The sequence below is a fragment of the Oncorhynchus nerka genome, linkage group LG28 (genome assembly GCF_034236695.1).
Source record: "Oncorhynchus nerka isolate Pitt River linkage group LG28, Oner_Uvic_2.0, whole genome shotgun sequence".
NCBI lineage: Eukaryota > Metazoa > Chordata > Actinopteri > Salmoniformes > Salmonidae > Oncorhynchus > Oncorhynchus nerka.
In genome coordinates, this window is record NC_088423.1 from 61710003 (window position 1) to 61724716 (window position 14714).

At 41.1% G+C, this 14714-nt stretch overlaps 1 protein-coding gene across 28 annotated transcripts in view; it reads right to left on the minus strand.

The window, feature by feature from the left end:
- Positions 1–1445: 1445 nt before the first annotated feature.
- Positions 1446–14714, minus strand: part of LOC115113481 (CUGBP Elav-like family member 1) — a 38289-nt gene continuing 25020 nt past the window's right edge. For 4 of the 28 annotated variants that reach the window (XM_029641188.2, XM_029641185.2, XM_029641205.2 and 1 more), the window contains 6 exons: positions 10211–10289; positions 9291–9452; positions 8921–9037; positions 8607–8807; positions 7314–7457; positions 1446–7208 (listed from right to left, as the gene is read on the minus strand). In XM_029641188.2, the coding sequence (XP_029497048.2) occupies positions 7081–7208; positions 7314–7457; positions 8607–8807; positions 8921–9037; positions 9291–9452; positions 10211–10289 (831 nt within the window). In that variant the 3' untranslated portion in view covers positions 1446–7080. The remainder of the gene's footprint in view (positions 7209–7313; positions 7458–8606; positions 8808–8920; positions 9038–9290; positions 9453–10210; positions 10290–14714) is intronic. The other 24 variants (XM_029641202.2, XM_065012991.1, XM_029641201.2 and 21 more) reach the window with 20 other exon arrangements.

The following is a 14714-nucleotide window of genomic DNA, read 5'->3' on the forward strand; positions in this document are numbered from 1 at the left end:
CATGTTCTGTTATAATCTCCACCCGGCACAGCCAGAAGAGGACTGGCCACCCCACATAGCCTGGTTCCTCTCTAGGTTTCTTCCTAGGTTTTGGCCTTTCTAGGGAGTTATTCCTTGCCACCGTGCTTCTACACCTGCATTGCTTGCTGTTTGGGGTTTTAGGCTGGGTTTCTGTACAGCACTTTGCGATATCGGCTGATGTACGAAGGGCTACATAAATACATTTGATGTGATTTAAAACCCCAAGGTATAACAAGGGTTAGGCCTTTATCCTCACATACCCCTTCAATTCGAACCCTGTTTTTAACCATAAGACATCTCCACAGAAATGTATAGCCTAAGGATTGCATGGTGACAGTGATTGTGTTTGTTAATCCGGTAAACTGGGAAGTGGGGAAAAAAACTAGGTCAAATCATGACACTGATTTTCAGGTCAAAGAGATGCCAGAGTTTCTGAAATGGAATTCCAAGTTGGATGACTGTTCCAAAAAAAATATCCCAGTCCGAGCTCGTTTTAGTTCAAGTTCCCAGTTGTCTTGAACACACTGAAGTCGGAGATTGCAGAGTTCTGAGTTTTTTTGAGACCAAGCTACCTCTTATTTCTGAATAGGGCTACCTCCAACAAAGAAGCCCTTGTGTCCGTACTGACTTGAGAAATAGGCATATCTACACAGTAATGGTGGCTGGCTGCGATATCAACTACCAAAATAATTTTTGTATTGAGGCGGTATGTCTGTTTCAGAAATCATGCACATTTATAAGGCATTCATGGTGAGATCTTTAATAATAAACTAAACAGACACTTAAACTAACGTGACAAGTAACACACGTATACATTACTGCGTTCATGGTAAGATGTGTCAGTTTGCTTTGAACTGTGACGTGTTACACAACGCGAACACTAAGTCTATGTTATGTACGTGTCACGTGACGGGAACACGTTGACAGTTTGCCACCTTAGAAAAAATCTTGTCTTCATTGACAGTCCATGTTAATTCATGGTGGTATTTTATGGCACTAGGAAGACATTAGGTGACTTCGTGAGAGGTGGCAGTAGCTTCACGATACTTAATTTCAGCCCTTATCACCCGCCATAGTCAAGCCTTGCGTGCCAGGCCTCTCTAGGTTGTCCAATGGTAATCATAGTGGAGGCTATTCTCATGCCACGTAGGGTCGTCAGACACCCAGCAGGTGAACGGGCCTACCTTAGGCCTAAATTGAAAAAGTTTCCTGCTTTTACAAATTGCAGTAAATAAAGATACCAGCAGGTGTCCCCATCTAAAGAATTTAGCTACACTTGCAGTTGAGGCATGACAGGCTCTCAACAGAGATCTGTCAGCTGTGTACCCTACCAATAAATTGACCTTCTCTAGTTGACTCACATTTCAACACATTATGCCTTAATATTTCCTTTCGGAAAAAAGGGCAAATAGACAATTTCAATATGAATTTTTTAAACATTTTAATTGTACATAAACAAACCAACCAAATAGGGATCACAATTTTGGCTCACAAAACGACTGCTTATTGAGTGTGCACTTAGCTTCACGCCTGTGGAGACAAGTGTTATCCTTAAATCAAAAACATTTCAAAGACAATATCGAACTGAAATTATTAAAAAAAAGCAACTATTTTGGCCATCTAATAAATTCAGCAATGTCTATGTCTCACAGCAAAATCACAACATTGTAAAACAAAACAAAAATATACAGAAAGAAAAGTTAATTGAATTCAATGAAAGGCGACTTCACAGAATTGCATTCTTATCAATTAATATTACAGCTGTACAGACTAAGGTTTGGTCATGTGGCAACTAAGCTCTACATGTTTGAACTTTTGAATTTCAATATCACATTGAAATATAATAACTTTGTTCTAGTAGAAAAGGAAACTGTAGAAACCAAAAGTTAAATAGAAAATCAGTCACTTTGTACCAATAATAATGCAAAAAATATCCAACAGGTTTATTTTCTAGGATCACATTTAAACTCAGACCTAGCAGCTGACAAATCTGGAAATACAATCTGTCACATAATATTAAAATTAAATGAGCCCAGTCAATCCAATGAGTCTATTTTCTCTGTAGGTCAATTCATTTAAGGAGATTCCATCCAACATATTTTTTGTTGAACAACGGGAGATCAATAACCCAGAGAAGAGTTTTTTAATGGTGAAAATAAAGGGTAGTTCGAGTACAGAACATGTGACAGTTCTATAACGTAGTTAGAGGTTCCATTTCTAAAACCCAATCCTGGTTTGAGAAGAGGGCCCTGATGTTAAACAGGGATGGAGCCATGTTAACTACTGCAAAGACAATGGTTTGTATACATGTGGACCACTGAAATGATGACAGTAGTAGGGATTCATAAGTAAAGCCCAGGTAAAGCAAATTAATGACGTTAATGCACAACGACACACATTTAACATGCCTAAAGTTATCCGGCAAACTCAGGTCAGATAAAACATCACTTCACATGCTACACACTGTGCCAATGCAATACAACTATATTAACGACAATGTATGCTAATAAAAACTGTGCTCTCTGGGAGTAAAATACAAAGTTTATCAGGAACTGCATGAAAAGGTAGTGTTTAGCCTTCATTATGAGACACAAAAACACTCCCAACCCAACAGAATTAATCCCAAAGTTGAAACAAATAAGCCTTTTAGGGCACATGCTTTATAACCTGGTTATCTAGTTTAGGGAATACTTGTACTACAGAAAAATCAAAATAATTCCAACACCTAACTTCACCTCAAGTCCTAATATAAAATAGGGGTCTTTAAAAATCAGTCTAAACACACACACGAAAACCTACGAGGTACAACCCACCACATCAACGTTGAAAAAGAAACCAACCCATACTTTTGTTGCCCAGATCTTAACTTCAAAGGGCAACGTGTAAGAGATAAATGTGACCACCAGCATCGCTTGGCACTAGTTTATTCCTAACTTTTTTTATTCTATTAAAAAAAAGTCAATCACATTTTGCTGAGGATTTCAGTGAAGTTACAAAAAAAAGTGCATGCTAAATATATATAAGTGAAAAGAAACTCAATTCTGCTCATTTTGTATATTTTATTATTCAGACTAAGGATGATTTCCACACAAAAGGAAATGAAAACATTATGTGCCTGTGATGACTTCACACACTGAAAGACAAAAACGGTGATTCAAGTGTATATCGTTGTCACTCATTAGACACTCCCCAAAAATTACCCTCATACCAACTAACCTAACACAAAATCATACCCAGAATATGACCAAAGACATCCTAAAAAAAAGCTTAGAACTTACAAGAGAAATAACACGCACACGCAAAAGTAGTTTCTATAAATTGATTGGTTGCTTTCAGACACAAAACAAAAATGTAGTGTGGGGGGCGCTAGGAAGACCGCTCAAAACATAAAGGGAAAAATAAACTAGTTTACTATGAAGGCAAAAAAAAATTAAAAATCTAGTGGTTATGTCAGTAAGTTCTCGAAAAAATAGATTCTCTTTTTTGCTTGTAACAACTAATGTAGCTTTATACATTTATTTTCTTGGCAGTCTTTCTAGCGCACCCTATTGGCAGCACAAAGGACAAAAGAAAAACAGAACAAACAAAAACATTTTCCAATAAACGGCAAAAGCTAACAAAAGGTCAAAAAGGTGAACATTTCAAGCGTCATAGAAGTGGAGGACAACGAACTGGACGATGAACTTTTGACGTCACATCAACATGCTAGGCAAACGATGAACAAACGGGCACGAAGATATCTAGAATAAAACAAAACAGGGAGACAAACTTAGGTTAAAGCAACAACGGAAAAAGGAGAGGGAAGAAAAAAGAAAATCATAAATGATTATCTTTGCATGGGGAGGGGGTCACTACCAGATACAAAATCTAAACACAGAACATTTAATGTGAGACAGAAGAGGCGAAAAGGACAGAGGGGGAACACAAGCAACATGCGAACAGAGAATTGAGGTGAGAACTTACAGGACACAACAACACCGAGACACCACACTGACTGCCTACTACTGTACAGTCAACATTTGTGACTTAGTATTACGTTTGAGGACTTTTAATACAGTAGTCAAAAATATAAAGAAAATATATAAACGATCAGTAATATTCCAATTTCAGGGAATAATCCTCCCAAGGGGTTTAGCACCATCTGTCCCAATGTGCTTCTTACGGATTGTAAAAATAGCCATTTTTCACTTGTAATGATAGTCACCTGGGTTATGAGCCAGCAATATTAGATTGTGCTTTGCTATAATGATCTATGAGAGCTGATTGTCAACTAATCTCAGTCAACATTTCTCTTGATTGTGTGCTTAATCTGTTCATAATTCCATCATATGCAATGCAATACAACTAAGTTACATCCACAGCAAAGGTGCACAATACAAAACTGAGTGAAGTAAAGTATCTGTACTTTAAGTGGCAAGGAGGTAACTTTCTTTTTAAATAAAAAGGCAGTTTGTCAATACAATACAGAAAGGTTAAGTAAAGACAGCGCAAACAAACTGAAGACAATTTATAAAACAAATGAGTAAAAAAGTTTACGCTATAAAACTTTAAGACTACATTAGTCTGTTTCACGTTATAAACAAAATAGCTTTTCTGTGAGTGTTTGGCATCTTCTCATGTTCTCTCTACCATGTTAAGAATTCCACTTCTGTACGCTTACGCAAAATGATGCATTTCATACAAAGCAAAAGTATGAGATGTACAGCAAAGTTTACAGCGATGGTTAAGTTCATGTATAACAACTATGTGCCCCCATCAGTTGAGATTCAGTCTTTGGACTTACTTTAAATGGCAGCAAATAACCTTGCAGTAACCCTGCTTAAGCCTATTTTTTCAGTTGGTATTGTTATGCACATGGAAATGGTAGTTAAATAGGCACATATCTAGGTTGAACTCAAGTAAAATATTGATTTTCCCTATAATATATTCCATTCTTAAAATGCAAGGGGACAACAGTTTCGAAATCTTTAGCAGCTGGCAAATCCTACTCACTGACCATACAAAATTGTCACTTGTTGCACATTAACAATAAACACTTGAATAGGGCTACACAGGTCAGTAGTTTAACCCTCCCATATTTAAATGTAGTAACCAACGTCATTAGTATTCTACAAAAAAAACTGTTGAAGATTGAAACAATCATTTCAATTCAGAGAAATAATGTAGGCAATAAATAGTTCCCGACACTTGGGAGAAGTATAAAACCTTTATAAAAATAGAAAAGGGCATAATAGTTTTGTAATATACATCTGGACAATTGCTTCTTTCCATTTCTATAAAAACACTAAGTTAATGGAAGTCTAAGGGATTACTGTGTTTGTTGTAGTGATTAACATTTATTTAACGTCGCCAATCATGAAATGCTAGAGTTTAGTTAATAATAAATACACACACTGGAATAAAAATCTGCAGGGATGTCAGTATTTTGAGGGAGTAGTCTCATCTAACCAGCTCTGAGAGGTAGAGCAGACTACTTGAACTGAGGATGAATAATTACAAAACTTTTTGGTTAACGAGAGAAAAAATAAAATACAAATAAATTATAATATCTAATTAGAGCATTATTTTTGCATCGGTAATTAGTAGTAGAGCTGATTGGATAATTTAGGATGAATCTGACAAATGTTAACTTCGAAAAGTCCCAATGTTGCTCTTTTCCAGGACACTCGATTGCTGCAAGCCCACAATGCCAAGTGATATTCCATTTAGTGTTAGAAGGAGGACTGCTGCTCTACTTGAATTGACAGCTAAAAACAGAAAGGAAATAGATTGAATGTAAAAAAAATAGGCTCGTTTGAAGTTAAAGATCATGGGTGAGTAGAGACTAAGTTATTGCCACTACTGAAGTCACCGTTCCTCACTTAAAAGAAGACATGTGAAGGGCAGCATTAGACAGAAGGTCAAATTTACACATCTGACAGGTGGGGAATAAAATTACTCAAGCCAGATGACACCTTAACGGCTGTGTTCATAAAGTAGGACCCAATTATTCCTCCCTTCACACACATTCAGCACAGTATTTGTTAACAACGCAGGATCCCATACGCTCTCTGATATTCAATTGAAAAAAAGGGTGAAATATTTCAGATAAACTACACTACATCCCTGAAGCAAGGGTGTGGCGTTGTGACATTGTCCTGAGACCAATCAAGAGGTTGGCAAGTTAAATATCTCACAAAACCATTCAAGGCAATACTGCTGACGTCTTACAAATCAATTCATTCAGTTGTAAAAAACTATATTTTGCTCCAAAATATGTTGAGAACAGAAATTCAAGCTTCTTCTTGTTTAATAAATAAATAAATAAAAAAACAAACAAAAGTAAAAGCCTACTGTATGCAATGTATTCCTGGTACAGCATCACAAATAGACTTTTCAGGCAACTTATAAATAAAACTTCTTTTTTTTTTAAATGGCTCATCTGCTGGAGTGAACTCAGATCTTGCGTACATAATTGATCATTGCAGTTGGCAAACAGCTATTGTTCTCTTGCCATTATCCGGTGCATGGTCTGTCCACCCTCATTTCAAAAAGGCAGTTCTCTGGAAGGCTCTGCGTGACGCATCAGAGCGTTTAAGAACGCAACCATGGGGATGGTTTGGTTATGATGGGATTAAATTTGGAGTGGGGTCAGGTGGCATGATTAGGTGGTGGTGGGAGCAGGGGTGAAAATCAAGGGGATATTTTGCCAACTGGCTGTCATTGTGCAACATCATTATGACTCAACTTTTACACAGCAAACTAATGACACCTTAACTTAAAATGAACAAATAAAATTACGTTTAAAAAAGAAAAATTCAAAATACAAAAACAGAACGCAAGTATCCAGTTTCAGTTGAGCAACATCCTTTTGCATGTTGCTTTTGTTTTCTGCTTGCGTTTGTTAATACAGAGAATAAAAAGGAGTGACCCCAGCAAAGTGGTAATCTTGTAATGCGCAAAGGGAGAGGGAAGAATGAGGCGAGGGTAGGGGTTTGCAGCAGGGTTTTAGTTTCTTATTCACACTCCACTTACCAGAAGGAAAAAAAATCCTAACCAAGTCCAATTGAGAGAAAGCATTCAATATGGCTTGCTGTCATTTTTGGATCTCTTCAGCTGCACCTTTAGTCGCTTCATGCCAATTTGGAAACCGTTCATCGACTGAATGGCGGCCTGGGATGAGACTGGATTGTCATAACTCACAAAGCCTGTAAGAAAATCCAGATAAAATATTTTTTTAAATCAATCCTTGCCTTCATAATAAGAACACACTATAGACCGTGATGTGCTGTTTTCCCCATCCACCAGCATACCAAAACACTTGCTGAGGTTGGTCTGCTTGTCAATGAACACCTTAGCGGAAATAACGTTGCCAAAGGGCATGAACATCTGGAGCAGATCCTGGTCTCCAAACTCCTGGGGGAGGTGGTAGATGAACAAGTTGGCTCCCTCAGGGCCTTAAGAGAGCAGAGCAGGAAATCATTTATTACAAAGTCTGACACAACAAGATGGTAATGAATACAATTAAGCCAGAGGCAAACATTTGGTTTTTGACAGACTAACAGCATTTCAAAATGTTATCTGAGGAGCCTTCTGATACAGATTTATGCTCATTTTAAAATGACATTTCCTACAACAAGTACTGTCAGTGGCGGTTCTAGCTTGTATGGCTCCCTGGGCGGACACCCCCCCTCGCCCCCCATTTGTGTTGATTTTGCACTCAAGCGTCAATACATTACCCATCCCCCAACACGGTCAACCAAGAGTCAAGACTAAACCAATTCACCTTGGTGGTGTGCAGACTGGTTTAATATTATTCTTTAACCAGAAAAAATTAACTATTTATTCACAGTATTATGAATGAATTGTGGTTTATTTGGTTGCATTTGGTAGTGTGACTGATTTCACTAATTGCATTACTACTGTACAAAGTTAGAGGTGTACTATTTGATAGATACCCCTACCTCCCTACCTCAGGGTTCCAGTGTGGAGCCCTGAGGTCAACCTACCCCCACCCCCTCTCATACTTCTGAGTGAGAGACCTTCCCAGGCAGTAGCCTGCCTAACTCACAGACTAGAATCAGGGCGCCCACTCCGACAAGGTTAATTGACCCACAGCCCCACACAGGGACATGATATCATTGTCGTGATGTGCAAATGAGTGATAGAAAACCGATCGCGCAAATGTCACCATTCTGATTTTTTTTGTGCGGGCGCCCCGTGCCGACCACAGCAAGATGCCTCCCTGGGCGGCTGCCCATGTCACCTATACCTAAATCCGCCACAGAGTACTGTGAAAACATTTCAGAATGTTGCAATTAAATCTTACCCGTGCTCCGGCTGTCGCTTGCTGTTGCAGCATATTTAAAACAAGACAGAACCCTCAGCAGGTGACAATACATATTTTCACCAATCCCACACTAAGGTCACATAAAAAATTAGGTAATCTATAACTAAGCTCTTAATATCCCTTGCACTAGTACTACAATCAAACGTCAATCACAGCATAGCACGTGATCGCTGTAGAGCAGTCATTTCAGTTAACACAAATCTCCCCATACCCCCAGTCAAACCCCTTTATGCCCCATCTCGATCCCCCTACTTGCCTTCCTTCTGGCTTCCTGCAGCACTGACACTCTGTTGGGAGAGCAGGCTCTGGTTGTAGAGGCTGGGGAGGGCAGCAGCAGCGTACTGCTGGATCCCAGAGTAGGCCTGGGTAAGGGCCTCCATGGTGCTACTGGTTCCGTTCGACAGGCCCCCGCTGCCTAGACCGCCGTTCAGGGCTGCCATCCCTAGACACAGGAGCTCTGTTACAAGATTAGGGCTAGAATACTTTGTATATGTATCACGCACTCTTCAAATTTAAGGTAATAGATTTGTGTTAAATTAACGAATACAAATATGTTTTGAGTCTGCTAACCTGCAAGTGAGCCCATGTTAAGGCCGGCTCCAGCCCCTGCGGCCAAAGACTGCAGCGCCCCTAAGGAGGCCATGGGGTTCATTGAGTTGTTGTTACAGGAGGTGGGTGACGATCCTGCTGTAGAGATGAGTCAACCCCAAAACATTTAATCACATGGAGGAAAACGCCACCATTTGACTCCGCTAGTAGGACTTCAAAGTCTTAATTCACAGACCAGGGAACATAAAGCAGAGACTAGGGATGGGAAGGCAACAGGAGGAAAGGTTAATGAAACACAACCAACAGGGTTCACAGAGACGAGTCAGGGGAATAAGGTTAAAGATACATACAGGTGAGGGGGGGGGGTTGAGAGAAAAAAAGCGGGACCAACCCTTGTAGGCGTCCCATGATGAGTGTGCCTGCTGTCCAGTACTCGTACCTGAGCTGGTGAGCACGCTGAGGGGACTGCTAGAGTTGGTGAGAGCGCTGCTGCCCGTGGGCGTGGCGCTGGCCGCTGCTGCCAGGGCAGCCAGGTTCTGCATGGCATTCAGCCCTGAGACACACGCATAATCTGCACTTAATACGGGCCATGGAACCTAGATCTCGCTTAGGTCAATATATAGGTTACACTGAGTTTCCAACACAATCTGAAATGTGTGAGATGGGAGGCAAAAGTAGAAACTTAACAGCCCATTCAATAAACACAACTAGGGCACTGGCCAAAACACACAGAAAGCAGATACAATGCAGTGATATGTGGGGTAAGTCAAGAAGATGGATTATGAGCTGACTTTGGTAACGAGGTAAACAGTTCGAATCAATTCGGATGAAGTTTCAACATGAATTTAAAGCAGGCTTTGTAAAATCTTGAACAATTGTAGCTTGCCCCATGACATACCCTGTGGTTATCATATTGGAATGAAAACATTAATTACTCAGTTCTTGCTATGATGAATTCGATAAGTAGCCACTCGCTGCAGCAGACACACTGCTAGAAACCAGATTTAAAAAAAACACCAGTTTGTGTGTTAGTGTTAACGTCTGGAGATTCCTAGTGACAGCGCGTTTCAGCTCAAAATTCAATTCATAAATGAGGAGCAGGTTTTGAACACGGTCCCTCACCACTGCTTGACAAACACAGCACACTTGAGAGTTCAGGCATGCAGAGAATGACGCACGCAGCAGAATCAATAACGCACATCTTCACCAGGCACACTACAGGTGGCAGTTGGATGGGGGAGGAAAACACATTTAGAGTGCAGGTGTAAGAATGGAAAGGGGGGAAGAGAGGTGGGAAATGTCTGCTTTTACCTGACATACCAGACATGGGATGAAGGTTGTTGAGGGCATTCCCAGAGGTGGCAGACTGCTGGAGGAGCTGTAAATAAAGCTAGACATTACACCAAAACAGAGAACACAAACGGGTCAGGACTGCATCCGGGACTGTGCTTTCAGGAAAGAAAAAAGGTAAAGTGGGTTGAGTAGGACAGAGGAAGGGTAAAAGGACAGGAAAGAATGGAGGTGTAAATGTTGGTGATAACGAGAGGGGAAGAGTCACAGAGAAAATCCAGAAAAAAACATGACGCTGGGAAACACAGTGGGATGAAATGAGAGTTAAGAGGATTTAAATGGAAGGCAAGACAGCGAAGGAAGAGGTTGGAAGATTTTCACAGCACACCCATGGAGCAGCACTAACATCGTAGAAAGCTCTGCCGTTTATATTGGACTGGCCACATAATTGGAGGGAGAGATCCACTCCCCATTTAGAATTAAAGAAGCCAATTGAAAACTTATCAGGTCTTTAGGTGAGTTGAGACTAGATGGCCATTTAACATAGATAATTGGAAACAATGAAAATATAAATCTCTGACAGCAAACCAAGCAAGGAGGGTGGGAGTTGGCTGGATGCAGAAAATGCGCGACTCATACAGAAGAAACAGATCATGTGTCTACTCCCTAAGGTCAGGGAGAATACTTACGAGGCAAAACTCAAAATGTTCAATCAAAGGAAACCTTACGCCAAATCAAGTCTAATAACAAATTGACAATATGGCAGTCGATGCTCTAGAGCAGGGGTGTCAAATCACGTTATTTGTCACATGCTTTGTATAGGTGTAGATTAATAGGTGTAGATTAAAAGTGGAATGCTAACTTAGTTCACAACAATGCAGGGATAAAAATAGAGATATAATAGACAAGCAACACAAGGAATAAATACACAATGAGTAACTAATTATTTCGCTATATACACGGTGTACCAGTACCGAGTCGATGTGCAGGGGTACGCAGCAGATATGTAAACATAGGTAGGGATAAAGTGACTAGGCAACAGGATATATAATAAACAGTAGCAGCATGTGAGTCAAGAGTTAATGCAAAAGCGGGTCAACGCAGATAGTTAAACCGGAAGAGTCATTCAAAAGCATAAAGTGATTTGATAAGAGCTTTGATCGAAAATGCAAGCCTGATGCAACCTGAGCCTGATGAGCCATACTTTAAATACATTTTGTGAGCCTCACATAAAAAATATATACATTTAATCCCAAAACCAAAAAAGCACAAATGATTGTGACGTTAGCCAATACATATTAGGCACGACAGAAAAACATAAAAGCCCATAGATGTAGCTAGCTGGAATGTATTCAGACTGCTTGCCTTTTTTCTCATTTTGTTATGTTACAGCCTTATTCTAAAATGAATTAAAACAAAATGTTTTTCCTCAGTCAATAAATACCCCATAACGACAAAGCAAAGACAGGTGCATTCATAAGGGCCTTGGTCAGGGAGGTGACCAAGAACCCCATGGTCACTCTGACAGAGCTCCAGAGTTGCAGTGCATTTAGAAATGCACTGCAAGTGTGTATTATTTATATTTCATAGTTTTGATGTCTTCACTATTCTACAATGTAGAAAATAGTACAAATAAAGAAAAACCCTGGAATGAGTAGGTGTTTCAACTTTTGACTGGTACGATCTCTCGATCTGTCAAAGGTTTTAACACCTACTCATTCCAGGGTTTTTCTTTATTTTTTTAAGCGTTAATACAGGACTTGAATGAATCATACTACACCGGCGACGACGCTTGTCGGATGTGGCAGGGCTTGCAAACTGTTACAGACTACAAAAGAGAAGCATAGCCACGAGCTGCCCAGTGACATGAACCTACCAGACTAGCTAAAATACTTCTATGCTTGCGTCGAGGCAAGTCACCCTGAAACATGCATGAGAGCACCAGCTGTTTCGGACAACTGTGTGATCACGCTCGCTGTAGCCGATGTAAGTAAGTCCTTTAAACAGGTCAACATTCACAAGTCCGCAGGGCCAGACGGATTACCAGGAAGTGTACTCAAAGCATGCGCTGACCAACTGGCAAGTGTCTTCACTGACATTTTCAACAGTCCCTGTCTGTAATACCAACATGTTTCAAGCAGACCACCATTGTCCCTGTGCCCAAGAACACTAAGGTACCCTGCCTAAATGACTATCGCCCCATAGAATTCACATCTGTGGCCATGAAGTGCTTTGAAAGGCTGGTCCCAGAAACCCTAGACCCAATCCAATTTGCATACTGCACCAACAAATCCACAGATGAAGTATCACTATTGCACTCAACACTGCCCTTTCACACCTGGACAAAAGGAACACCTATGTGAGAAAGCTATTCATTGACTACAGCTCAGCGTTAAACACCATTGTGCCCTCAAAGCTCATCACAAAGCTAAGGACCCTGGGACAAAACACCCTATGCAACTGGATTCTGGACTTCCTGACGGGCCACCCCTAGGTGGTAAGGGTAGGGAACACACCTGCCGCGCTGATCCACAACGGGGGCCCCTCAGGGGTCCATGCTCAATCCCCTCCTGCTCTCCCTGTTCAATCATGACTGCATGGCCAGGCACGACTCCAACACCATCAAGTTTGCTGATGACACAACAGTTGTAGGCCTCACCAACAACGATGAGACAGCCTATAGGGAGGTCAGAGACCTGGTTGTGCGGTGCCAGGACAACGTGATCAAGGAGATGATTGTGGAAGAGGTTGAGAGCTTCAAGTTCCTTGGTGTCCACATCAACAAATGAACATGGTCCAAGCACACCAAGACAGTCGAAGTTTTTCAGCCCCTCAGATTGAAAAGATTTGGCATGGGTCCTCAAAAGGTTCTACAGCTGCAGTACATCTCTGGGGCCAAGCTTCCTGCCATCCTTGATCTCTATACCAGGCGGTGCTAGTGGAAGGCCCTAAAAATGGTCAAAGACTCCAGCCACCCCAGTCATAGAGTGTTCTCTCTGCTACCTCACGGCAAGCAGTACCAGAGCACCAAGTCTAAAAGGCTTCTTAACAGCTTCTACCCCCAAGCCATAGGACTCCTGAACAGCTAATCAAAGGGCTACCCAGACCCATCCTTTACGCTGCGGCTACGCTCTGTTTCTAATCTAACTCTCCCTACATGTACATACTACCTCAATTACCTCAACTAACCAGTGCTCCTGCAAATTGACTCTGTACTGGTACCCCCTGTATCCTCGCTTGTTATTTTACTGCTGCTATTTAATTATTTGTAACTTTTAATTTCAAAGTAAGCATTTCACTGTAAGGTCTACTACACCTGTTGTATTCAGCGCATGTGACAAATAACATTGATTTGACGACAACAATATTTGAGTGATAGGCTGTTTTAAAACTCTGCTGCTGCAATAACATATTTACAATAAAACAAGAAGGTGACCCCCAAAAGCCAGATGGAAATGTGAAAATTAGACATGTATTTGTTATTTTTATTACTGTAGCATAGGCTATGCTGCAGCAAATGTAGGCCTACCTGTCACAAGAAAAAAAGTAACCATAAGATAGGTCTACATGCATTGTGAACAGCACACAATACGTGCTGACATGTGCTGTCTGTCCACAAAATAAGCGTTGATTGATCATGCAGAGAGGACCGCAGAGAAGCAAGATTTAGACATTGCATATAATTTAACAGTTTCATTTCAAGTCATGATGTTGATTTAAATAATTTATAACAAATATACCAGTTTCTCTCAGTTATTTATTGCAGAAAAGGGGAGTGGTTTTGGGCAGTAAATCTCAGTAACCGGGTTCCCGCTATACAACCCTAATCGGTACCACTTGCCGTACGGAAGCAGAGAGAACAGTCTATGACTTGGGTGGCTGGAGTCTGACAATTTGTAGGGCCTTCCTCTGATACCGCCTGCTAGAAAAGGTCCTGGATCGCAGGGAGCTCGGCCACAGTGATGTACTGGGCCGTACGCACTACCCTCTGTAGTACCTTGCGGTCGGATGCCAAGCGGTGCTGCAGGCAGTCAAAGATGCTCAAATGGTGCAGCTGTAGAACTTTTGAGGATCTGAGGGTCCATGCCGAATCTTTTCAGCCTCCTGAGGTCCTTAGTGATATGGACACCGAGGAACTTGAAGGACTCATGACACTCCACTACAGACCCGTCAATGTGGATGGGGGCATGTTCGGCCCACCGTTTCCTGTAGTCCATGATCAGCTCCTTTGTCTTGCCGACATGTAGGGAGAAGCTGTTTACCTGGCACCACACTGCAAACTCAATATACTTTTAAATAGTGATGCACCGACATTTGTCCGATACTGATATTTTCCTTGCCAAAAAACAACAAACATTTTTGCGGCCTTTTAAGCATTCTAGTACAGTTAAATAGTTCACACAAACACAGACACAGCGGTCTAAGGCACTGCATCTCAGTGCAAGAGGCGTCACTACAGAACCTGGTTCGAAACCAGGCTGTATCACATCCGGACGTGATTGGGAGTCCCATAGGGGGCCGCACA